The 27,042-nt window shown below is 41.7% G+C and overlaps 1 protein-coding gene across 1 annotated transcript in view; it reads right to left on the bottom strand.

Moving 5' to 3' along the window:
* Nucleotides 1-27,042, bottom strand: part of SCAMP2 (secretory carrier membrane protein 2) — a 1,193,990-nt gene that overhangs the window by 415,732 nt on the left and 751,216 nt on the right. Inside the window, exon 4 of the mRNA XM_044077186.1 lies at nt 12,899-13,010. Coding sequence (XP_043933121.1) covers nt 12,899-13,010 — 112 coding nt within the window. The remainder of the gene's footprint in view (nt 1-12,898; nt 13,011-27,042) is intronic.

Raw genomic sequence — 27,042 nt, 5'->3', positions numbered from 1 at the left:
TCCAGTCAAGTATAGTTACTTTACCTTGAGGAATAATATATAAATTCTGTCCGAGTTCCTAATACTTAATGTCTTCCATACCAAATATCTTCTTTATTTCTTCAGAAATGTACCCTCTTTTGTTATATTTTCCCCTTCTATGTCTCCCTGATACATCCTCATTATTGTAAATCACATTCTAACCACCGCCTACAAGTACAATTCCCCTACTGAAAGCCAATTATTTTTCCCAAAACTTTCTTAAGCTCCATATTACCAGTTTTTGGTACAATTTCAATATATGGCAACATAATCCTCCCTTGGAAATTGACCCTTACTACCACAAATCTACCATTACTGTCTTTTTTCCTCTTTCTATCACTATCGGAATCCTCTGGCAATCAGTATTATTACTCCCCTTTTCCTTTTTATACTGCTGAATATGTATCCAAATGTATCTCCTGCAACAAGGCTATTTGCACTCCATTTCTTAATAAAATTCAGTACTCTCTCCTTTTGTCTGTAACTGTTAGGCAATTTACATTCCAAGATAGTATGGGTAGCGTGGATTTATATTAGAATGCCGAAACCTCACATATGTGAATCCCGAAAGGCTGACACAAACAGCAAACCGCAAGAACACCAAATGTCTATAAATGCGAAATTGAAAATATCGAATTGCCATAGTTGGCCAACTCCACCACCCGCTACGTACTGCCTACCCAAACAAACTAAATAATCCACACTTCATCCATATGTACACTTCACCCATATATCCGATATCCTAATTAAACGTGCATTACACAGAAATGTATGTGAATACAAACACACACCCAAGTATGGGAAAAGTGTCATTTACGTATCTATTCAGCTACACAACTGTATTACTAAATATGCGCTTAACTTAACCCTACTTCTAACCCTAAGGTGTAGGTTGAATGTATTACTATATATGGACTTACCTTAACCCGCATGTCAGTAACTATTGCACATTTACGTTAGTGAGCTATACCAGATAAGGGAATCTCCTACTGACGTTTTACCTTACTAAACATGGTGTGGACAACTATGGCAATTCGATATTTTGAATTTCGCACTTACAAACGTTCAGTGTTCTTGCGGTTTGCTGTGTATGTGTCGGCCTTTTGGGATTCGCGTATGTGAGGTTTCGGCATTCTAATATAGACCCAGGTAGAGTAGCCCTTATACTAAAAAGCTATTGTTCTGCCCTATTATACATGACATTTTTTGAATGTGTATTTCCAGCTTTTGTCTTACATGCACACAGCCTTTGACAGGCTGATCTTTTATACAGTTGTTTCTTCTCATCTGCATTAGAACCTATGTCACAGTTTTCAAGACTTTTTGCTTTAATGAAAACCCTCTGACAAAACAACTTCAAGAACACTGTCATCCAGGGGCGGCCCGTGCTATTGGACAGCCGGACTGCAGCCCCCCAGCTGTAAAAAAAAAAGAAATAAAATAAAATACAAAGAAAGAAAGAAAAGAAAAGAAAAAAAACGATCGCAAGTAGCAGACCTTCGCACATGCATACTAGCAGCATTTCCAATATCCACACTACTGCTGAGACAGTCTGGAGCATGCACAGACTGCCTCAGTACTGCTGAGACTGTCTGGAGCATGCACAGACTGTCTCAGCAGCAGTCTGGATTAAGACGTATTCAAGTGCAGAGATCCCAGAAGTCTATGCAGTTGTAACTGCATAGATTATCACTGGAAAGGGATCAGACTCGGACTGCAACATCAGCAGGCTGGGAGTCTCATCAGGGAAGGACATCTCACAGGCTTGTAGTGCTCCAACAAACAAAGCTGTGGAAGGATTTAATGCTCCAACAGACAAAGCTATGGAAGGATTTAATGCTGCAATAAACAGACATGTCTAGGTTTTGTGTGTGTGTGTGTGTGTGTGTGTGTGTGAAATGCCCCAGGTGCTACATGGTGGTGGGTAGAGAATAAGGCTTGAACCCTGTACCTTGGGGCCCAGGTGGCAAGACCCTGAATTCCCTAACCACCACCATTTGTAAAAATGTTGCATATTTTCCCTCATACTTGTTCTGTTCCTCATAAAATCTGTGGTTTCTGTATTTTTGTGTCCTTGCAAAGCCAGTAGTGCATTGGTGCAGTGTTAGCATTGTTGCCTGACAGCTATATGTTCTCTGATTTGATTCTTGGCTGGGCTGCCTTACCTTCTGTGTGGAGTCTGTATGCCCTGTTTTTGTTTCCAATAGTGTCCTCCCATCTTACAAAGACATGTGTCTGTCTGGAGTGTTTCTCCCTGGGCCTCTGCTAAAAATTAGCTTTTGTTCCAAGTCAGACTTTCCTGGTTAACAAATGTTAAAAATGACACGCATTTGAATATCATACTTCATATTCTTCAGAAAGTGCATGGTAACACAAAAGCTTTTATTCTAGCAATTTTCTAAGTGTATAAGATGGATATTTGAAATTTGTCCCTATGTTTGGGACTGTATTCCCCCATTATTGGCTTCCTCCAGGTTTTGTGCTAAGGTTGAGAGCTATGGTAAGAACTGAATTCACTGAATATGTTTGGGGGCTATATTCCCCCATTACTGGCTTTGTCCGGGTGTTTTTTGCTAAGAGGTTGAGAGCTATGGTGAGAACTGAATTCACTGAATGTTTGGGGGCTGTATTCACCCATTATTGGCTTTGTTCAGGTGTTTTGTGCTAAGAGGTTGACAGCTGTGCTGTAGTGAGAACTGAATTCACTAAATGGTAGCCATTTAAGTTTCCATCTTCCTCTTTCACAAAACAGCTGATATGGCAAAGTGGTATTTTGCTCTGACTGTTTTGCACAGGGTCCTGGGTTTAAGGCTTGACAGTGAAATGTATGGTGGTAACACAGCATTTTATTCTAGCAACTTTCCAACATTATACAAGCAATGTTTAAAATGTGTCCCTGGTTTTTGGGCTTTTGTCCCCCCCCCCCCACAATAAACTTTGGCTTTTTCCAGATTTCTTTGTGCTGCAAAGTTCAGAGATACAACTGAGTGAGTAGATTTTACAAGCAGCGGAGAGCTGCAAGGGAGCAAAAGTTTAGTGCTGCTTATGCTGAGTCTGCTTGTATTGTTAATAGCACAACAGGTAGTATATTTGCTTTTGATGCAGAAGGCTGTGGGTTCTACTCCCACATTACATAGATGCATTGCTGATACTGTACTGTGTTGCAAAAGGGGTGGATGCTGCACTCCTTCTCGGTAAAGATACCTAGTAACTATGAACCTGTTATCAGTTTGCCATCCATTCCCTATTGCAATATTGCTAGCTTATCTTTTTTTTTTAGTGCAAGATAGGCAATTTATTCCTCAAGGGTAACAGGCACTTTATTTGCAGATGAAACAATGAAATACAAAGTTGTTTGCTAGCAGCAACCTCTTCATTAGTTACAGTTCTCTTTAATGTGGAATTATTTAGATGACTTTTACTTCTTCAGAGATTGTACATATGTACTGATACTGGTGGACTGTAGAAGTCTGAGTAGACATTTACGATGGAAGTGTTCTGAATTGGGCAGTTTTGTCATTACTGGTGCATGTATTTTGTTTCATTGTTTACTGGAAAAATTTCAAAACAATAAATTTAAAACACCCTCTAAAACTGTACTGTATTGTTCAAGGAATATAAATTAATACAATCAGGAAGGTGTATGAAAGAGCATGTGTATGTTTCGTGTGCAAGGGGCCTGTGATTTGAAAACAGCCCAAACCTAAAGTTAATCTGCCACTGGCAAAATGTATTTTCTTTGAATGTGGGTTTCAATGCTGTTTCAGTGATTGTGAGTTTTCAAGGGCAGAGAAGTTTTAATGCTAAGTCTGTTCTCACTGTGAGACTGCATTGCTTTGTTTAGCAGATATGATTTCTATTAGTGGATGCGCTGTAAAATGCAAAATAAATCTTTTAAATGAAGTCCAAATCATCGCAGAAGTAAAGCAGTATGCACATTAGTGTTTATGGTAAATGGGGTGAAATAGCCAAGTAATGGTTCATTGGAATGGCTGTAGGGGGGAAGCTCCATTCGACCATGATTTTGTGAGGGGGGAAGGGCAGCAAACTCAAAGACAGCCCCGGCTGAGCTATACCTCTCAACTGTCCAGATTTTTGCAGAATGAATAGATTTTTGCTTATTTTTTGTTTGTTCCTCATAAAATTTGTGGTTTTCTGTCAAAACATTTAGGAATGAAGTCACTAAATAATGACAGACACTGAGTTTCAGACTTCATAACCTTCAGAAAAATGCATGCTAAAGCAAGACCTGTTATTCGATCAACTGTCTCAGTTTATACAAGAGCAATTTTTAGTACTGTTTATATGTTCCCCCCATATATTTAGCCTTGTCCAATTTTCCTGCATTAACAGGTTGAGAGGTACATGCAAATAAATTGCTTTATAGAATTAGGCATATCCAAACCTCTCAACTGTCCCCAATTTTGGCTCAAAATGTTGCTCTTCCCCTAATAATCCCTCCGCAAAATGGCAATTTTGGAAGAAAACATGGACGGTTTACAATTAATAAATAACTGTAATAATCAGTTACAGATTACTTTTATTTCAGAAATGCATGTAGATTCTTTTGTCAGCTGCTCAAGTTAGCAGTACTAATATTAAAAAGTGTCCCTTCTTTGACAGGTTCTCAGCTGTATTGTGTGGCTATTTTATATTTTTGAATCACATTTTTGGTCCATTTTTTAATAAAATTGTGTTTTTTGGCAAATTAGTGGCAAATCATTAAAGACTGAAGTTAGAAAATAATGACAGACATTTCAGTTTCAGATTTCATACCCTTCAGAAAAATCATACTAATGCAAGACCTACTATTCTATTATCTTTCTAAGTTTATAAGAGCAATATTTAAAAAGTGTCCTTATTTTTGGGCCTTTGTCCCACTTCTATGTATGGCTTTGTCCAGATTTCTTGCTCTGAGGTTGAGAGGTATGACAAATGTGTCAGGGTCATCGCAGTCAGCCAGAGACATTTCAAATTGTGACATACTTGTTGCACCCCACTCCCCCATGTAGTGACTCTGGATGTGTCCAAGCAAGTCAGGGAGCAGTTATGCAGTGTAAATGTGCAGAATATCCCCCATCCAAAGTAGACACAAGTACTACAACGGCTTTTCATCTGTCCTTGATTTTGCAGAATGTTCTCGTTTGTCATATTTTTATACTGTTGATTTATGCTTATTATTATTCAAAAAGTGCCTGTTGCTCTGTGTTTAGGTAGCAGTGCTTTAATGACCATCTGGTAAGCTTGCCTGAGATTGTAAGATGCAAGTAAGTTTTAGTAAGCATACTGTTAAAGATCTTCCAACATTGAAAGCCTTTCTGTTGTTGCCATGTAGAGAATACTTACATTACTAGATAACATATAAGCCTTGAGTATTGAAATGCATATGGCAGTATTTGTAATAAAGGACAGGATTACATTATTTTAAGAGCTCATTACAGGCTTTACCTGCAAACTAAACAGTATGCCAATCTATCATGTGTGGTCCATATCCTGTGCAGTAATCCTTTAAGCAATGTATGTTGAGCTTGTTTCCTGTTTGCTTTTCATTTTTTACTTTGATCATGTTTTCCCCATGAAACAAGTAGATAGTTGCTGTCAGGCAGCAGGTCTTTTTTGGATAAGAAACATTTTTACATGTGGGGGTATCACACAGAGATTGCTACTTTCAGCATGTTACTTGGTACTTCAATAAAGCTGAATATAAATTATAATTAGAACTGGAGTACAAGGAGAAGTGGTTTGAGTTGAGTGCTGCTTGTTTTTCTTATACTTGATTTTGACTAGCATTCCAGTGATGTATTTAAAAAGTAATTTATTTTTTCATGCCTCACAACCTTTTTGTTTCCATCTAATATTAAGTAAGCTGTCATGCAGCCAATGGATTGAAATATGTTTTTTCTTCTATACTTCATTTTGTGTTGATTGGACTCTCATAATGATGGTTTGGCACCCAGGGCAGAGTATTTAATTAAAGTTACAGTTTTTGTGGTTTTGAGCATAGCTTCTCCCATTTCTAGTTGGCCACACCCATCCCCATTGACCCCACCCATTCAGCTGTCTCCTGCAGCCCCCCTTTGACTTGAAGTCACCAGCCGCCACTGTTGCCATCCCCTATTAAACTGTACATTTTCTACAAATGAAGTTTAACCCTCCAGATAGGAACAAGTGTCCCAAACAGACAGCTATACCCACAGGTACTACCTACTCTGAAAATAAGGTTGCCCATGTAAAAAGCATGTTACACAGCCTTCTTAGCTCACTTGCATGCTTTCAGTAAACATTAACATTTAGCCCTAACAATAATGGACTGGATACCTTTACATAAAACTTAACTGCACTATTCTAAATAAAACATTTAAGTATTAAGACTGCTGGGGATACTCCCTCTTATTCACTTCCCATAATTTCAGACTTTTTTTATACTGAAATGTCTGCCATTATACCATTACAGTTTGCATTCCCTCAGCAATGAATGTTCAGAACTCAGATTAACTTCTTGTACCTGCAGACAACCTCAATTCCATGTAAAAGTAGCCAGCAATGAGAAAAAAAAAACTCTGCAGATGCATGAAGGACTCTTTGTAAATTTCACCCAGAATGCAATGTAGAAGATTCCCTTGAAAGACTACCCTCAGCTGAAGTATTCATGTCTCCCACAAGAACATTTGCCAATGGAAAAAAAAACAAGCTAATATATTTGCAGATGCAACACACTTAGCATTTTCATGTCTTCCATCAATGTCTTACTTACAAGACTATTTGCTTAGAAAAACTTGTTTAAGGTTTAAGCCAAGGACATTAATCATAGGAAGTTACTAGGCTATTGGCCCTGAGGCCCTTACAAGCCTAGCTAAGAATTTAGCCCATGTCCCAACAAGTCAGCACTCTATGCCACTGTCCAGCATGGACATAGGTGGAATCGCAGGGGTGTATTTTCTGTTCCCCATCCAGTTATCCAAGTTGTACTTAAAAAGGTTTAATGAGGTACTCTGCTTTATGTGGAGAGGGAGTCTATTCCACAAAAGGGGGAGTCTCTGGGACACAAATCTGTCCTGCCAACAAGTCCTACTGATGTCACAGAACAGGCTGAGGTCTCACATGTGGGTTACTCGAGTGGAGCTTGACTTGCGGATATGCAGCAGTCCCTGCAGGGCGGGGTCTGAGATTGCTTTGTATGCCTGACAGAGGTCACCTCTGAAGAGTCTGTAGGAGACTGAGTAGAGGGACAGAGCTTTTAGTCTGTCTGTGTAGGTAGATGTTTGAGGCCCTGGACTCTCCGGGTGAGGAATCTTTGTGGTCTCTCAAGCTGCTGCATATTTGCTTTGTGAGGTACATGCCGAAAGGGGCATTCAATAATCGGTCTTATAGGGGAAGAACACAGGGATATTATGACCACCTTGTCCCTGGATGAGATATCCTTACTAACAAGGTGGGCTATGTAGAAATCTTTCTGTACAATGGAGGCAATATGGTGGTCAAAAGTCAGTTTGCTATCAACCTAGGTTCCCAAGTCCCTCACGACTGACTGATAATAATGCACTAAGCACACAATGTGATAATTTTAGAGGCATCATTCTTCCCGAAAGGGATGATGATGATGATGCATTTTTTGGCATTCAGTTTGAGGCCATCTTTCTGGCAGCTGTCATTTGTCTGGTTGAGACCCACTTGGGGGATGTCCACATCACTAGGGGAATTGATGACAGCCCCCAGCTTGCAGCCCTTTGCAAACTTGGTCAGCCACAGCCCACTAGATTTGGCCCCAAGACCGATCCCTTGGGTACAACGCTTGTTACGGGTCTACTACTTGAGGTAGCTTCCCCTATTTTGACTTGGTGTGTTCTATCAGTGAGCCAGTTTGCTACCCATCTGGTAAAATATGGACTGATGCCTAGCTGAGAGCGTTTATCTATTTTACCTGAGGGGGGAATACTATCGAAAGCCTTGGCCAGGTCAAGGTAGGCGGTGTGCACCATCTTCCCCTCGTCTATGGCCTCTGACTGTCTCAAAGAAATTGTACACATTTTACAGGCATGACCTACCCTTGACTAAACCAAACTGTGTGGGATCAAGTGTCTGGAGGATGCCAATATTCTTGTTAGTGAGGTCCATGATAATCTGCTCCATGGCCTTGCAGATCAGGCAAGTTAGGCCAGTGGGGCTATAAATTCCTGGATCGGTGGATGCTCCACCTTTGTGCAAAGGGATGACAGTAGCTGTCCTCCACACGGCTGGGATGAGGCCAGTACTCAGACTTTGGATGAACAGGGTGCCTAATGGTGCTGGAAGTTCCTGCCTGAGTTCATGTAGGATGCAGCCTGGGATGTTATCGGGTCCCATGGAGACTGTATTTTTTTACTTTAAGAGGGCAGTGATGACTTCCTCCCCAGAGATAAGGGGAGGGGGCAGGTACTGGGGATGTCCTGTTTTACTGATGGGGGGGGGCAGAGGAGTGAAGTTTTCACTGAACCTGACAGCAGGTTGGCTATATCTACAGGGTTTGTGTATGCGGTGTCCTTGATCTCCAGTTCTGAGCAGATCTGGGTGCTTCCCTTGAGACTGCGGACATATGTGAAGAAAGCCTTATGACTGTCTTTAGTAGATGTGGCCAGTTTGGACTCGAAGTTTGCTTTGGAGGATTTCACTAGTGCTCTTATTTGCTTGTTCAGACTAAGGAGAGATTGCTTCCAATTAGACACCTGCTCCTTCTTGGTCCTGGACAGCATTTTTTTTTCCTTTTATTACAGAGTTTATTTATTGTAGATGTCCATCAAGCAGGTTTACTCTTTCTTGAGGAGGATGATTTCATCCTGTCTGATCTTCCTGATTCCGTGCAGCTACATAAATGCTCATACAACACTTTGGTGTAAGCATGGACAGATGTGTCAGTTTATGTGGAGGGGGCTGTGAAGCTGTTTATACATTTCCTCAGGAGGATGTAATCAGCTTTAGAGAAGTTTTTTTGTTTGACCACAGCTGGGGGGGCTTTGTGGTCAGATCTCACCAGGGGTGATGTCACTGTAGGGATGCTGCAGTGGTTACTCATTTGGTTAATACCAACTCCAAGATATTTTCACCTCCTGTGGGGGTGTCAACCAACTGGTCTAAGGCATTTGCACTGACGAAATCAAGGAATCTCTGGGCATTTGTGTTTTGGCATGAATATTTCTTCTAATCTATGTTACCCAGGATCTGGGTAAAGGGTTGAATCTTGATAGCGTCAAAAGAGGTCTAGATAGATGGAATTGGCATCCTGAGTCAGAGTTGGAGGTCTGTAGCTAGATTTGAATAGGGGTCTTGTCAATTGTTAACTGCACCTGGAGTATTTCCTGTGCATCATACTGTCTGACCAGCCTAGAGGTGTGTGTGTCTTTTATACATATTGCAACTCCACATTCTTTTGCTTTGATGCCCACAGCTTGGGGTCTGAATGAATGATAGGATGAGTAACCTTGTATGGCTGGGGTGCTCTCCGCCACCCTTGAAAAGAAGTGAAAATATCTTAATTTTACATATAATACAATCAGTACACTTTTACACCATGCCACATCCACCATCCCAAGATCACATTATTATATTAATCCTTTCTTATATTGTTATAGTGTAAAGCCGACATTTCTTATAAACTAAGAAAAAAACACTTACTTAATATCTTTAATATACACAGTCACTAAAAAAGATTCCCTCCCATATTTAAAATACCCCTGACTGCACACTATATAAAAATGCTTTACAATATAACACTTTATATACCATAAAATCTTTCCTACAAATACTAATAAGAATAAAAATGTTTTACTTACAATTATCTTTTTTCTCCATTACTGTCCTTCTAAACATTAATGTCAAAGTGAGATAATATGCCTTACAGTCCACCCACAAGTTTAAAAAAGTCAACAAAATTCCAGTCTTTCTGAGTCACTTTTTCTTGCAAAGCCATATTTCACAGAAGTGACTAATGCTATATAGTCTCCAGTTTATTCACTAATTTCAGTATTGCTAGTCTTCTTCCATATGACTTTCATCTTCCAACACCAGAATCTGGTTCAAGTTCAAGGTAATCCTGATTCTACTAGTCAACTCCAAGGCCTTTTCTGTCTCTCACGCATTTATTTATTTATTTGTCTTTGTTTACTGGGAAAGTCCAACTGAGTAACACCCATTTATGCACAAACAGTAGCTACATTTACACATTCTAAGATTTTACAGGTGGAAGTTATTAAAGAGAAAGCCCACGTGCAACTTAGTGGATTGTACAGGCAGCAATTATATGGAAAATTGTTTTGTCATTTTAGTGAGACACTGAGTGTATTCTGTTTAAGGACAGTATTTGAAGAGTATCGTATGGTGAACAAAAAGTCTCAGCCCTGAGAAAAAAACATGCAGGACAGGATTGGATAAGATGTTGTTTAAGTAGTGCTTTAAAAATACTGAATTTGCCAAAGAGTTTTATTTGTGTATGGATAGAATTTAGCAACATATTGGGAGCAGAACAAGTCTCCTGTGACATAATCTGACTTATTTGTAAGTAATAAGAATTTGTTACTAGGGTGGTAAGAAAGGTGACTTCCTTTGGATCAATTGAAATAGTTTCCCTTGAAAAGTCTCTCCACGAGCTTTACTGTCAGAAGAATGAGAAGAAGAAGAATCTTCTTTAGCTTGCTGGCTTTCTTTTTGTTGGATAAACTTTATTTCCTCCTCAGTCTATTCTGCATCCCAAAATATCTTTGATCCACAAGGAAAAAAATAGTCTGAAGACAGCTGGATACATACATCTCACACCCTCCTCTTGATATTCCCCGATTACTGAGATAATCTACTTAAACACTCAACTCTTTCCAATGTTTAATACTTTTCCCTTCTGTTACAGTTTTGTCAGAATCAACTCTTTCTGCTGATGTAACTGCATATTTACTAATTTAAATCTTGCTTTTTTTTTTCAGTTTTCTCACTGCTAAGTTTAGAGCATACACTCAATGTTCCCTTTCAATTAACAATCTTGTAGAACATCAGTCTCGTTGCTTATACAGTGGATATAAAAAGTGTACACACCCCTGTTAAAATGCTAGGTTTTTGTGATATAAAAAAATGGGACCACAATAAATCATTTCAAAACATATTAGTATAAGGGTGTGCACACTTATGCAACCAGCTTATTGTACGTTTTTTATTTGTTATATTGTTCCCCTAACAGATTTGTTTATTTTTCAATTGAATAGTACAGGTTATAGGTCACATTAAAGGTGGGAAAAGTTTTGAAATGATTTATTGTGGTCTCATTTTTTATATCACAAAAAACTGGCATTTTAACAGGGGCGTGTACACTTTTTATATCCATTGTATGTGCTTTCCTAAAATTAATACAGTATGTTTCTTCCAGTTTCCCTGTTATAGCAGAAAATTTCAGATTTTCTATGCACTCTCTGTCTTCTGACTCTTATTTTTTGAAACTGCTCTTCTTGAGAAGCCTTATACTCAACCAGACTTTTCTTAATTTCAACCCCTGATTTTTACAGTTTTATCAGTTTATCTGACTATCTAGTTAAAACAACTTCTAGTTTTCCAGCCCTTTATTTGAGCTGATATATTCATTCAAAGTTTCATTTATTTTAAACACATCTGAGTATATTTGATGTACTGTTTTCCTCTAAATTACCGAAAGTCATCTCTTGTACCAAAGCTAAAGGTTAAACTGATTTTTGCTGAACCACTGGAGGATTCTTCACAGCCAGTATTTTCTCTTCCCCTTTTCTGGTTGATTTTCTTTCGGGTTCCCAAAATTTCTTCTTTGCTTGCATCCAGGCAGAATATTTACTTGCAGCAACTAAACTGTACCAAAAAAATGCCAATTTCACTGGCTCCCTTTTATCAGTCTTCATTTTAGTCCCAAAGCTTTTTGACAACTCCCCATTCAGGCATAGTAAAAAGCTAAATAAACTAGTAATAAACCCCTATGTCACTCACTGGATTGCTTTTGTTTGTTGCATGTGGAGTTGGTGCAATAAAATATTTGCGTGGTCACAACTCTGTGGACTAGCGGCTCTACTTCAGTGCTTTTTTGGTTATTAGTATTATTTTTGCACTGAAGTCTCCACTCCTTTCCGTTTTTAAAACTTTGTAATATAGCTATTTTTTTTCTTTATAACCACAGGATTATTTATTTACTTACTTACTTTAAGTTGTTTAAGTTTACATGCTTATTTAGGCCTTTGTCTTTTAAACCTGCGTTCAAGATGGAGTACCCTTACACATCTATTTCACTGCCTCCTTCTGGTTACCTATCAGACATTCCTTGTTCTTACATTACAGTCAGCTCTTAACTGAACTAATCAATAATTATAAAAGGTGTTACATTTTTTACTATTTTGTAGCAACTTTGGCTGACTGTAACATTCACTATCTTTACATAAAAGTTTTGCCAGTTGTATGAATTCTACACTCTGTTCTATATATATTCTATTGGTAGTCCTTGCCTACATGGCCTAGGTCAAGCCAGTTACAAATGTTAAACAAACAACCAATGCAACTTCAAAATATATATGCAGACGTGAGAAATATACACAATAAAACAAACTTTTTTAGTCCCTTTTCAAAAAAAAAAAAAAGTGTTTTTTTTTTTTTGGCAGATTTTCCAGACTACTACAACAGATTCTAGTATTCAACTGAAATATGGCCAATGTACCATACTTTAACTGATCTATGACAGTTACAAATATACAGACGTTCAAGAAATATGGCAAGTTAAATACAATTGGTTTAGACTGGTCTGCAAATCTGAATATCTAAACTATTGTACATTTCTAAACTATTGTAGATTTATTCAAGTAATACTTTTCTAAGGTTAAGAAAGGAGACATTCAGCATGAATACTCACGGTTAAAACTTAAGTTTTGCATTTCCTGTTCTTTGCGGTCCAGCTCAGCAGCCTTTCGCTCCAGCTCTTCCTGCTGTTTCAGCAGGCTGGCCTGGGCTGCAACTGCTGTAGTCTATAAATGAACAAATACTAATTAATAAAAGGTAAACGCTACAACATTTACTGTCCTTTCATCCAGAATGTCAAACCTTTTCTATACACACATTTCTGAAAAAAATATGAGCTATAACAATGCAGTCTCATTTTGCTTTATCATTTGGTAATTAGGTAAATGAGCAGATCTACAGACCTTTTTCAGTCACAGTGCAGGGTACAATCCAGTACTGTTAATAATTACAGTAACAACATGAACATTACTTACAAAATATTACACAAACAGTATACATCAATTATGAAGTATTTAAATAATGCAATTAAAAGGAAGAAAGAAGAGATAACACAGTTTAGAAATCTAAAATGGAAGGGACGAAGTTCAGTATGAAAAGCTTGAGAAGGGCAGACATGCAGATCAAGCTATACTAAAAAAAAACAATACAGACGTGAGGATGGATAAAGTGTAATTGTGAACTTGTCATACAAGTACATCTTTGACCAAAAGGTCAGTATAAAAGAATTACAGCACATGGGTTAGCCATGTGATGTTCTTTTCTTTCCTCGCAAGTTTATCAGTTAACCCTTTATCCTCATGAAAGTAAACACTAGCCTTGCAACAGCATTCCAGAGAACCTTGGTTAGATATACAAACTGCATATACAGCCATCATGGTTAGAAGCTTTTTTCGTCTTCCTTGAACCCTTTTGGGCCTTCATGGGGAACTGTGTTTATGGCAACTATAATCCTTTCTACAGTAAACTAATCATTATACCCATTTAGTTAATACAAATAAGATATTACAAAACTGACATAATAAAATATATGTATAATTCTCTGTATAGGATGGAAGGAGGGTAGTATTACTGTTAAGCCCAGGACTCCTCATATAGTACAGTTGTACATGTTAACTCTCCACAACAGCAGATATTTGAATAGCTCATTGCTGCAGTAGCACAATTTTATATGGGATATATCCTGCCAATCCGGCTAGTATACTAAAGCTTTTTGGGCACTTTCTTCACACGCCACTATGTCCACTAAAGCTGCGATGAATAGGACATGCAGGCATGAAAAATAAGGAAGAAGACTGAGGCCTAATGCTTTAGAAAAACATATCAAGTAGCCAACGGACTTATGTCAGAAAAAGGAAACAGAGTGACAGGGACCCCACCCAAGCCAGGAGAAGACAGAAAACTAAAAAAGTGGGAAGGTAGGAGGGTTTTAGTATGGTAAGCGTTATCAAATTGAAAATCTACTCTTATGGTAAGTCAGCTTACACAAATTCACAATTTTCTTCATTAGATCAATGTTGCAGTAGCATAAATCTATATGGGATGACTGCAAACATTTAGGAAGCAAGTGTGGGGGGAAATAAGACCAGAACCCAGAAGACCCTGGAGAGCAGATTTAGCAAATCTTGCCCTGGTGAAAAAAAAGAAGAGTCCATTTTATAATGCTTAGTGAAAGTCCATACAAATGACCAAGTTGCTGTCTCTAAAACATTTCTGGAGTAAACCCCTTTCCCAAAAGGCCTAAAGAATTGCCACAGCTGGTGGAGTGACCCTTGACCTTATCCTTATAAGGGATCTTTTCCCATGACATTCTTTTTCCTTTCAAAGGAAAATAAAATGTTAATTTTACATTTTGGTTTTTCATAATTTTGTTTTATCCAGGTAGTACCGGAGTTTCCTATTGGCATCTAAGGTGTGTAGAATTTTCTCTCCTCTACTCGGGTTCAGGAAAGAACAGTAGAGGGTGAATAAATTCAATCAAGGTAAACTCAGAAACAATATTTGGCATGAATGTAGTTATTTTTTTTCCAAACACCTTTATGGAATTATCACTTGTGGCATGGGCAAATTTACATTCATATAAAAGTAATCAAACTATATTAACATAAACATTACACTTCACATACATTGCTATACATTAAATAACCTAAGCAACATTACATAAATTATTTAATTCCTGCTTTTTTTTTTAAAACAACAAACTTCCTTAGTAAACTATCACTTACTACATAGGCAATCATAAATTTATATAAATGAAAGCAAACCACACACACAGTCTTAGTTGCAAGCATTTTACATCACAAACCATACTGACACACTCCCAGTTGCAAACACTATACATCACTTAGGCATGAATGTAGGACTGGTTCTAAGACTCACCCTATCTTGATAAAAATCAAAAAAGGCTGAAGACATGAAGTCTTGCAACTCAGATGTTTGTTGTACCAAAATCACAGAAATAAGTAAAACTATCTTCCAAGTAAGAAACTTCAGGGAAAAAACTAGCTGCAGGTAGAAACTGAGACAGAGTCAACTTCTAAAAAAAATTAAGATCCCATGATAGAGACAATGGTTTGCTAGAAGGTCTAACATGCAGAACTCTTTTCAAGAACTACTTGACTTGGAACAAGGAAGAGAGGGGGAAATCTAATGGCAGACCAGGAGAAACAGCCGGGTGATGCACTTTGATAAAAATGTAAGGCCTGTCTGATTTGAGCAATTCATGCAAGTACTGGAGAACCACCAGAGCTCCCAGCTGGGTTTGATCTTGGTCTCTGTTATGGCACTAACTGGAAAGTCTCGTTCATCTGGCTGCATAGGATTTATTAGTAGTAGGTTTTCTTGCCTCCTTTATCACCTGTCATACGTCCAATGAAAAAGTTCCCTAAAAGGGAACAAAAAACTACAGTCAGATGTAAGTTTAGAATGTTGAGGTGAATGAAAGTTCCATATGTCCCGTATGAGTAGATCTGAGGAAGTTTTTAAAAACTGTCCCTGGCCAGGTGCATAAGAAGGGAGAATCAATGTTTTCTGAGCCATATGGGGGTGACCAGAAGTATATTTGAGAGCCCGGTCTATATTACGACATCGAAACACCGCAACAGCGAACACCTAAACATCGACAAGTATTCAGTGAAATGCATTTCTGCAATTCGCTGAATACATAAAGGGCAAACAAATACTTGCCCCGCAACCCAATGGAAAAAGAAGTTATGTACTCACCATAACGTTCCATCTAAGTAGTTATACTTCATTTTTCTGCAACCTGTGAGACCTGTGGGGTATACGGATCCGAGCCGGCAACTTATTTTCTAGCATCTGCTCCGAGCTCCTCTCCCTACCAATAATACACCACCATCTCCTATCTTCCCTCAGATCAAGTTTGCTGCAACTATACACATTAGCAACTCAACTAAATAAATCTAACATGTTTATTCACATGAAAAGGTCAGGGGGACGGAGGGTGGGAAGGTTGCAGAAAAATGAAGTATAACTACTCAGATGGAACGTTATGGTGAGTACATAACTTCTTTATCTGAAGTAGTTAACTTCATTTTATCTGCAACCTGTGGGATAGAGTTCCCAGCTACTCAACAAATCCTGGGAGGCCCTCATGGAAGGATATTCCTGAGCACTGCAGAGCCAAAGGATGCTCTCCCTCTGGAAATCAGATCTAACTTGTAATGGGAGATGAAAGTATGAGAATTTGCCCAAGTTGCTGCTGCGCAAATGTCATACAAAGGAACCTTAGACCAAAAAGCAACGGAAGTCGCCATGGACCTGGTAGAGTGAGCTTTAATCAGACCAGGAGGAAATAAACCCTTGGCTTTATAAATGTGTAGAATGCAAAGAGTGATCAATCTGGCTAAAAAAACCCCTTGGAAATGGCCTTGCCCAAACAAGGTTTAGAAAATGAAACAAAATTGATCGGACATATGGAAGGATTGTGTTCTATGAAGGTAGAAACGAAGTTGTCTATGAACATCTAACAAATTAAGTTTATATTCCCCTTTGTTCTGAAAATTTGGAAAGAAAACAGGTAGATTAATTGTTTGGTTTATGTTTGATTGAGGTGCCACTTTGGGTAAAAACAAAGGATTTGTACGGAGAGAGACCCTGTCCTTATGGAAGGCCAAATAAGGAGGCACGGCAGACAAAGCCTGCAGCTCAGAGACCCTCCTAGCCGATGTAATAGCCACTAAGAAGGCTGTCTTCCAAGACAAAAACTTTAAATCCATTGATGCAGCAGGTTCAAAAGGAGGAGTTACTAATGACTGGAGAACCAAAGTGAGATTCCCAAGGAGGAACCGAATCTTTGATGGGAGGATGCAGAAGAAAGATGGCTTTTAGAAAGGCTTTACATAGCCTAAAAGAGGTGAGTGCAATCTTATTTTCACCTGCATGAAAATTAAAAAAGGCTGCCAGCTGTACTTTCACCATGGAGGAGTTAACTCCTTGCTGAAAAATACTAGTTAAGAATTCCAACTCCGCTGGAACAGGGGCTGTAAAAGGATCCAGGTTTCTTTGAGAGGCCCAGATAGAGAAACATTTCAATTTACTGCAATAGACCTTCCTAGTGGAATCTTTAAGAGAAGCCACTAGTATAGATTTTACAGGGGATGAAAGACTAGGAGTCCTGGTAATCCAAGGAACTGGAGCAACCAAGCTGTCAGCTTTAGACTGTCCAGACTGGGAGGGTAAGCACCCAAAGGATGAGAGATTAGATCCGGGCAGGGATCCAGAATCCACGGAGGTGCTAGAAGATGAGACCAAAGGAAGGGGAATCAAACTTGACGAGGCCAGAATGGGGCAATGAGGATCACTTTGCACCCCAGTTGACAAGCTTTCTGAAGAAACTTCGGAATGAGTGGTAACGGTAGGTAAGCATACAGTAACCTGGGGGGGCCAAACATGGACTAGAGCATCTCTGGGGGCATCCCCTGGTGAGGGAATCAGAGCAAAGAACTCACTGCACTTATTGCTGGAAGGAGATGCGAAAAGATCGCAGCAAGGCTGTCCCCATGCAAGGAATATCTTGTCCTCTATTGACTGTTTCAGAGACCACTCATACGGCATCAGAATAGCCCGACTCAATCTGTCCGTTAAAATGTTGGAGCGTCCTGGGATGTGCGTTGCAATCAGAAACCGACCGGTGGAAATTTCCCACAGTCTTATGGCCTTGTGACACAGAGGATAAGATCTGGTTCCCCCCTGCTTGTTGATATACCAGACAACCGACATGTCTGACTGAAATACAATCGTACCCAGAGGAAGAACAGCGTGGAAGGCTTTCAATGCTAAAATCACTGACCTCATCTCTAGAACATTTATGTGCAACTTGGTCTCTATTTGGGACCATGTGCCTTGGACTGTCCTTCCCAAACAGTGTCCCCCCACCCAAGTTGGGAGGCGTGCGTGGTCATTGCGGTTTGGGCTGGAGATGACACGAAAGGGCATCCCGCTGCAACATCTGGTGAATGATGCCACCAAAGGAGAGATGTCCTGCAGGTGCGACTGATCCTTATCGGAAAATCCATGGGCAGGTCTAGCCAAGACCAGTGGACAGCTAGAGTCCGCAAGGGAGAACAGAAATTGAGGCAGCCATGGAGCCCAGGGCCTGGAGAACATCACTCGCCTTTGGAAATTTGAGGTTCACGATTAGAGCGATGTGGTACCTGAGGTGTGAGATCCTGTCTGGTGTTAAGAAAACTTTTAGCTGCAAAGTGTCTAGCCATGCCCCGATAAAGTCTAGAACTTGTACTGGTTGCAAAAGGGATTTGTGAACACTGACTGTAATCCCCAGCTGATCGGCCAAGAGAAGAAAGTAGTCTCGGGCCAGACACAGAAGACGCTTGGTGGACGCAGCGTAGAGCCAGTCGTCCAGGTAAGGAAATATCTGAATTCTCTGAAGCCTCAGGTGAGCTGCTACTACTGCCATTACCTTGGTGAACACCCTGGGGGCTGTGGTGAGACCAAAGGGTAGAGCTCTGAACTGGAAGTGACTGGCTCCCAGCCGGAAGTGAAGAACCCCCCCGGAGCTTCTGTGGACCTTGATATGGTAGTAAGCATCCTGGAGGTCTAACGAGTACATCCAGTCGCACTCTCGAAGATAAGTTAGAATGGACTGCAGGGTGACCATCAGGAACTTTTGTTTGGCGACAGACAGGTTTCAAGGTTGACAGGTCCAAAATGGGCCTGAGGTCCCCAGTCTTTTTTGGCGCTAAAAAAAACCTGGAGTTAATGCCTAATCCGGACTGGTCGAGGGGCACCGGTTAGATGGCTCATTTGTGAAGCAGCTTTGAAACCTCTAGAGCTGCGACCTTCCTGTGAGCGGGTGGGACATCCGGGAGGTGTCTTGTAGCACTTGGTGGGGCAACAAATGGGATAGTGTAGTCTCTGGATATTATTTGTAGCACCCAACGATCTGCAGTTATGGACTCCCATGCCGCTGGGTGCAATGATAATCTCCCCCAGACTGCCTCCAGAGTAGGACAGTCAGGCAACCCCTCAGGGCTACTGAATGGGCCTATCAGAAAAAGGTTCCCTAGACCCTAAGTTCCTGGGACCCCCTCTACCTCTGGGTCAGCATCGATCCTGTCCCCCTCTGCCTCTGGGGGGAAGAGTTGTCCTGAAACTCCGGGGAAAACTGTGATTTCTGGAACCACATCTTCTTTTGTCCTCTTTGGTTCCTAGAAAAAGACCACTGAGGGTTAGAGAAATGGATCCCGATGGCAGACAAAGTCTTCCCGTCTATTTCACTCTGGACAAGAGTGTCACATACTGTCTTCCCGAAAAGGGAGGAACCATCGTAGGGAGCATTAGTAAATGATGCTTAGAAAGGGTCCGCAAACTGACACAACCTGAGCCAGGTGTGACGCCTCACGGCTACACCTGTCCCAGCTGCCTTAGCCGCTCCTTCTGTGGCATGGGAAAGGAGATGCATGAACGTGTTTGATACCGACTTAAGAGTCGACATTTTCACAGAGAACAGTTGTTTGTTCTGCTGCAATAAGGACTCTGGGGGAGAGTGAGTGAATTCCGAGACAAGGTCTCATTGTAGCCATATCACGTGCCAAATAGTTCAGCACACGGATGGAAAAGATCGTTGACGAATAAATGTGCTTCCCAAACCTATCCACTGACCTGGACTCCTTGCCCGGAGGGTGGACTGAGGAACTCTCTTGCACCAGTTCCTTCATGGTGGTTGCTGCGACCACCATAGAGTCAACAGGGGCGCCTTTAGACCAAGGTTGTCTGTCGGTGGGAGGAGAAAGAATCTTGTCAGGACATTTGGGGATGGGCTCTATGGTGTTAGGCTCCTTTCATGCCTTTGTGGTGATAAGGTCCACCAAGGGGTCCACTGGCGGGGACACCCAGGAAGTAGATGGGCCTGTGCCAAAGGCCTCCAGGAAAACGGACTCATCCGTAGAAGGTTTTGGGGCTGACCAACCTCACCTCTGGCAAAGGATCTCCATGATGTCTCCAAAGGAGACATCTTCGGGAGGTGACATGGGGAAACCTTCTCCTTCATCTAAATCCGTGTCCATAGTGAGGGACTCAGGGGAGTCCAAGTGCCTCCTTTTGCATGTGCGCTTACAGGGGCCCTCTTCAGTGGGACTCTCTGAAGAGGACTCGTGAGCCATGGGAGGTTCCTCAGGCGTAATAGCCTGGGGCTCCTCTGCCATGGGCTGTCCCTGAGACAGGATGTGGGGAGTCGTCACCAAATCCAGTGGAGCCTTGGTGGAATCCGAGGAGATGGGCTGAGGTCTCAATCCCTGGGAGAGAACCCTCTCCACCACTTCAAACACCGAAGGAGAGCATACCTCCTTGGCACCCAGCAAGGAAAAAACTCTCCCCATGTCCGAAGTGGGGATCGGAGCCGATGTGAGGGTAGCTTGAGGTCCAAGGGAACAGTTTGGATCTGAAAAGGTCAGAGCCAAAGATGGATCCATTCCATCGGGTCCGACTCCCTGTCCATAGCTCCGAGAGTTGCTCGAATCCGAACTGGCTGGATCAGAGGAACTCAAGGTAACAGCTGAGTCGAGGTTGGTGGAACCGTCGGTGCCGAGCTACTAGCTCCAAAGAGTCTTGGATCCAAGAACCTCGAAGCAGCCGCACGGATCGGGAAAGAAGAGATAGGGTGGAAAAAGGGCATGGAGTTCCTCTCTCCACAGGGAGAGGGGCCTGGCAAGACTCCCATCTGCATTTGGGTCTGAATGAATCTCCACATCATCCTGTCCATGTCCAAGCCTGATAGGCTCAGAGTCCATCGTGAAGAGGCAACCGACTCGGATCTGGCTGATCTGTACAGTAAGGGTGAGAAGGCCTCGGATCAGAAGACTCCAATGGCTAAGGTGAGAAATGGAGTGAAGCTGGCCTCAAAGTCTTGGATGGTGGAGTAGGGAAAGGTTCCCTGTCCGGAGACCTCTTGCAAGGCCTATACCTCTTCCTCTCTTTATCCTCCTTGCGCCTTTCTCTGTACTTTTCTTTTTTTTCTCTCTCTTGCTTTTTCTTTATCTTTTTTTTGTCTTTGTCTCCCCCAACACCAGAACATGCAGGAGTTTGAGTCCCTGTCTGAGTGGATGGTTGGGCAGGAGTACTTGAGACCAAGGCCGTGTCAGAATCCAGCATGGAGGCAGAGAGAAGACCCTTGGCAACTAACTTGGTCTTCCTGTCCCTGAGGGCCCTCGGGTTAAAACCTGCACAGATTGAACACTGTGTTGATAAATGGGGCACTTCCAAACATATTACACACAGAGTGTGACCATACGCCGGTGAGAGCATATGGCCACACAATGTGCATTTTTTGAAAACCGACTTAGGCTGATCAGCCATAGTCTAACACTAATCGCCACTCTCTAAAGAGAACACAACACACTAACACATGCTGTAGGGAAGTGGGCCTAGAACTACTTTCAGCAGTAAACAAAACTTTTTTTTTTTTTTTAAGCTATACCGACGAACAGCGTACACTAAAGGGGGAGGAAGGGAAAACTAACTACCACTTACACACAAAAACAGAAATAACTAACTTACTTATCCCTGAAGCTCAGAGCAAAGGAGATCACGATGCTTACCATGGTGCTGCAAATGAGATCTGAGGGAAGATAGGAGATGGTGGTGTATTATGGTTAGGTGGAGGAGCTCGGAGCAGATGCTAGAAAATAAGCTGCCAGCTCGGATCCGATAAGGATCCGTATACCCCACAGGTCTCACAGGTTGCAGATAAAATGAAGTTAACTACTTCAGATCTAAATTTACCTAAAACAAAACCACCCATGTGGGAGGCTGGGACCCTCCCACACACCCCCTAACTAAATATACCAACTCCGAGATTGCACTACAGTGGAGAAAGGGCAAAATTGTGCAGTTGGACAACTACATCTTTGCCCTGTAAGTATTCAGCGAATCACGGAAGTGATTTTTGCTGGATACTTGTCAATGTTTAGATATTTGCTGTTATGGCGTTTCGACATCGTAATATAGACCCAAGAGTCATTCTTTATCTTAAGTAAGATTCATAGGTTGGTACTAGGCTATCAGCCCTAGGGCCTATACAAGCCTAGCCATAACAATTCCCTGGCTATTTCTTCCCACATTAATTTACTTTCCTGGACCCCTGTCTAGCAGGGCGACTGACGTGATCCCTGGGGTGAATTTCCTTTCTCCCATCCAATCGTCAAGGTTCCTCTTGAAGAGGTCCAAAGAGGCACTCTGCTTGACATGTATGGGCAATCTATTCCAGAGTCTGGGGAGTCTCTGGGTCAGGAACCTATCCCTCCAGCATGTTTTGTTTATTGTGATGACAAGGTCTAGATCCCTGGAGCGTGTAGCTCTGAGGGATTGGGATTTCTTTAAGAGTAGCATGTCCAACAGCACTGGGTTTGACATGGCCTTGTATGTTAAGCAGAGATCGCCTCTGAGTAGACGATATGCGACAGAGTATAGCTGGAGTTTTTTAAGGCGGTCAGCGTAGGGCATCTGCTTTAGGCCTGTGATTCTTTTAGTGAGGTATTTCTGAGGCCTTTCCAGTTGTTGCAGATGTCTTGAGAGGTACATACCAAATGGGGCGTTGTATTCTATAATGGGTCTAATGAGGGATGAGTACAGTGGGACAATGACCTCCTTTTTTCTGGATGAAAAGCCCTTCGTGATGAGGTGTGCCACATAGAAGGATTTCCTGACTGTTGTGGCGATGTGGTTATCGAAGGTGAGACCACTGTCCACCTGTGTCCCCAAGTCTCTTATCACACTTTCTGTGTTTAGTGTACTGCCACCTATATGGTAATTCACGGGTACATGTTTTTTCCCAAAGAGGATAACAATACATTTCTTGGCATTGAGCTTGAGCCCATGGCTCTGGCACCAAGCATCTGTCTCTGTAAGGCCCTTTTGTAGAGTATCCACATCATTTGGGGATTCAATAATGGCTCCCAGTTTGCAGTCATCTGCAAACTTTGTTAGCCAGAGTCCCTTACTGTTGACCTGTACTTCAGAGAAGTAGATGCCAAACAAGAGCGGCCCCAGGACTGAACCCTGAGGTACCCCACTTGTCTGGAGCTGGATTTGGAGTCGGCTACTTTTACAGTGTGGGTTCTATCAGTAAGCCATTTAGCAACCCATTGGGTGACATAGGGATTAATGCCCAACTTAGTAAGTTTATCTATGATTCCAGAGTGGGGGATGGTGTCAAAGGCCTCGGCAAGGTCTAGATAGGCCGTGTGGACCACCTTACCCTTGTCCATGGCTCTGGAGACTGATTCAAAGAAGTCAATCAGGTTCAGGAGACAAGAGTGTGGGTGGGGTCCAGTGTTTGAAGGTTGCCAATGTCTTTGTTTATAAGTTCCATGATAATACACTCCATGGCCTTGTAGATAAGGCTTGTCAGACTGATGGGACGGTAGTTTCCGGGATCCAAGGTGGATCCCCCCTTGTGGATTGGGATAACTGTAGTTCTGCGCCACTCAGTGGGCACGAAACCTGAGGTGAGGCTATGATTAAACATGACACTTAGGTGAGGTGCTAGTTCATATTGTAGTTCATGTAGTACACAGCCCGGGATGTCATCTGGTCCCATGGATGCTGTATTCTTGGCTTTAGAGAGTGCGTTTTGTACCTGTGTGGCCGTTATTACGGGAATTTGGCAATCTTCCGGTATTGAGATGGGCCATTTAGGGGGTGAGAGGGGGGTGAAGTTGGCAGTGAATCGATCTGCCAGGATATTGGCAATATCCTTTGGATCAGTATATTTAATGCCATTCTGTTTTAGCTCAGAGCAGATCTGAGCATTGCCATTTAGATTCTTGACATAGTTATAGAATGCTTTGTGGTTGTCTTTGGAATCTTTGGCAATTTTATTTTCGTAACTAGCTTTGGAGGATTTTATGAGGCATCTCAGTTTCTTACTGAGGCTAGTAAGGGAGTTTTTGCATCCTGGGATTTTCCTCTTTTCTGCAAAAGTTTCTTCCTTTTGTTGTAAAGTTTGTTTATGGCAGGGGACCACCAGATTGGCTTCCTTTTTTTGGATGAGAGCATTTTGGTTCTATTTGGGATGGCACGATTCATGCATGAGTGGATGTGCTCGTACAGTGCCTTAGTGTAGGATTCAGCAGTTGAACTTTCAGTTCCCATCTGCATGGGTGTCATGAAGTTTATCACTTCTGACTTGAGTAGCATGAAGTTGGCTTTGGAGAAGTTTTTTATGGCGGTTTCTTTACTGGGGGGTGGGGGTGGGATGTGGATGTTAAGGGTGATTAGCTTATGGTCAGACCTGACTAACGAGGGGGTGACCATAGGTATGGAGCATTGATTTCCCATGTTGGTAATGACCAGGTCTAGGATATTGGAGCCCCTGGTGGGACTATGGATTAGTTGATCCAGAGCGTTGGAATTTATGAATTCCAAGAACCGTTGCGCAAAGGTATTGGGACATGAGTAGTTTTCCCAGTTAATGGCAAGGTAGTTAAAATCACCCAGTATTAGGGTGCTTGGTTCTATCTTAATATTTTCCAGTATGTTTAGAAAGGTGTAGTGAGAATCTTGGGGTATGGTGGGGGATCTGTAGCAAGCTACAATTTGGATTGCAGTCTTACCTAGTGTTAGTTGCACTTGGAGAATTTCAGACACATTGTGTTGGCCAACTAGCCTGGTGGTGTGAATATCCTTGGTGAATATTGACACTCCTCCACCTTTAGTGTTTCGGTCCTGGTTTGGTGGCTGAAAAGTGTGGTAAGAGTTGTAGCCTGGTATTGCAGGGGTGCTCTCTGGAGCCTTGAACCAGGTCTCAGTTACTGCACAGATATCGATGTTCTCCATTTTTAGGAGTGCCTCGAGAGAGTGCATTTTGATGTTTAGACTTCTAGCATTGAATAGCATTACCTTCAGATTTTGCATGCTTGTACCTGTTACGGTGGTGGTTTTGTCCTTTGAAGTTTGCCTAAAAAAGGCACTATAGGGGTGGCAAGAGCCTTAGCCAGTAACCTGAATCCAAGGGGCGACAGGTGCAGACCATCTCTGGCAAAGCATCGTGGTCTGTCAATCATGTCATCCCAGGCAGATACTAGATCCCCTTTGAATGACACCATAAGTTTAGCCAATTGTTGAAGTCAATCATTTTATCCTTATATTGTGGTATAATTCTGGGCGAAGGCAGGATGCTACTCAGGGCTAGGGTCATACCTGCCTGGGCCACATGATCCGAGAGCTCTTCCATGTCTCTTTTCATGTAGTCCAGGGAGGTACGTCTCAAGTCATTCACTCCAACATGGACAATGACAGAATCATATTTGTACTTGTTGTGGAGTGACTTGAGTGCATGCGTTATGTGGCGGATCCTGGCACCCGACAGGCAGCTGACTGTAATTTTCTCCTTATTCAACCTGGTGAGAGGGACATCAGTGTGCCGGACTATAGATTCACCTATGACTAAAGTGTTAGGTACATTGTCTTGCCTTAGGGGCTGTTGCTGGGTGGCACACTGGTGTTGTGAACTATGTGACACATTGGTTGTGATTGGTGTTTGTTTGCGTTTCAGCTTCAGAGGTCTTTGTTGCTTGGGCAGGTTACAGTTAAGGGCCTCTGCATATGTAGATTTAGTGTTGCTATATGTGGGTGTTGGTGGTGCGGGTTTAGAAGGGCTATGTGTTGCTTGAGGTGTAGTGTGGGTGTTAACCTTCTCCTCTTGACTGTTTAGCACAATCTTGGGTGGAGAGAGCTTTGCTTCCATTTTGGCTATGTAAGTGCATCTCTCACAGGTTGTAGTGTTGGGTGGTAGGAGGAGAGGGTTGTCTGTGTACATGAGGCAATTGCTGCATTGCCCCAGTATGCCCAGATTCACCAGGTGGACAGGAGAAATCACTGGAAGCTGACCCTTGGACATGCCTGGTTTGGGGCTTTTTTTTTTCTTTGTAAAGTATAGGAGCTGTTTCCTTAAGCAAGGTACTTTGCAATTATAGGCTGTTTAGTGCCTACTATTAATTTCTCCTTGTTAACAAGGAGAGTTCAGTGTTTGTATGAGTTTAAGGCTTCCTAGTGCTTTCCAGCCAGCAGGTATTAGAGAAAGTGCTAGTCACAGGGATGCTTAAAGGTAAGATTGAAAATAATGCACTCTGCAGAGTGCACTAGAGAAGTTAGATGTGAAAGTAGGTAACTTGAGTTTTACCTGTTTAAAAAGTTAAGGTTTAGTGGAGAGTTACTATTTTTAAAACAGCAAGATGGATTGAAAGGGGTGGTCACTTTTGTATTTTGGTACTATGAAATACTGTAGGATGGCCAATAAATTTAAATAATTGAAGGGGTGGGATTTCAAAAATGATGATTTTGTGATTACTCACATAAGCCAGTGAAAGTAGAGAGAAATTAGATATATGGTCAGATTAACATAAGAGGCAGGCAACTAGAAAGACAGTGGTATTTAAACAAGACAACTTAAATGCGTGGGAGGGCGGGAAAAATTCTGCCTGACTCAGAACAGAGAGAGCTGTGGTCTCTCTTGAAGTATTAATATGCTGTTAAAACAGAATGCAAGCAAAACACAAGGTAAAGAAAACAAACTACAGTATTCAAAATATAGAAAGGCAATACAGTAATACAAAAAATAAAAGCAAACTAACCTTTCCTTCACAGCAAAGTGTAGCAGAGTCTGGATGAGCCTTTCTGGTTATCAGGTGAATGGAGGGAAAGGCATACAAGAACACTCCCATTCACAGAAAAGAACAGGTGTCTGTTTTCCAGACCTGTTTTCCAGGAATCATGGCAAAG

This window comes from Protopterus annectens, chromosome 7.part0, assembly GCF_019279795.1.
Source record: "Protopterus annectens isolate FY-2018-M chromosome 7.part0, PAN1.0, whole genome shotgun sequence".
In the NCBI taxonomy this organism is placed as follows: domain Eukaryota; kingdom Metazoa; phylum Chordata; order Ceratodontiformes; family Protopteridae; genus Protopterus; species Protopterus annectens.
This window is presented reverse-complemented; position numbering and strand designations above follow the sequence as displayed.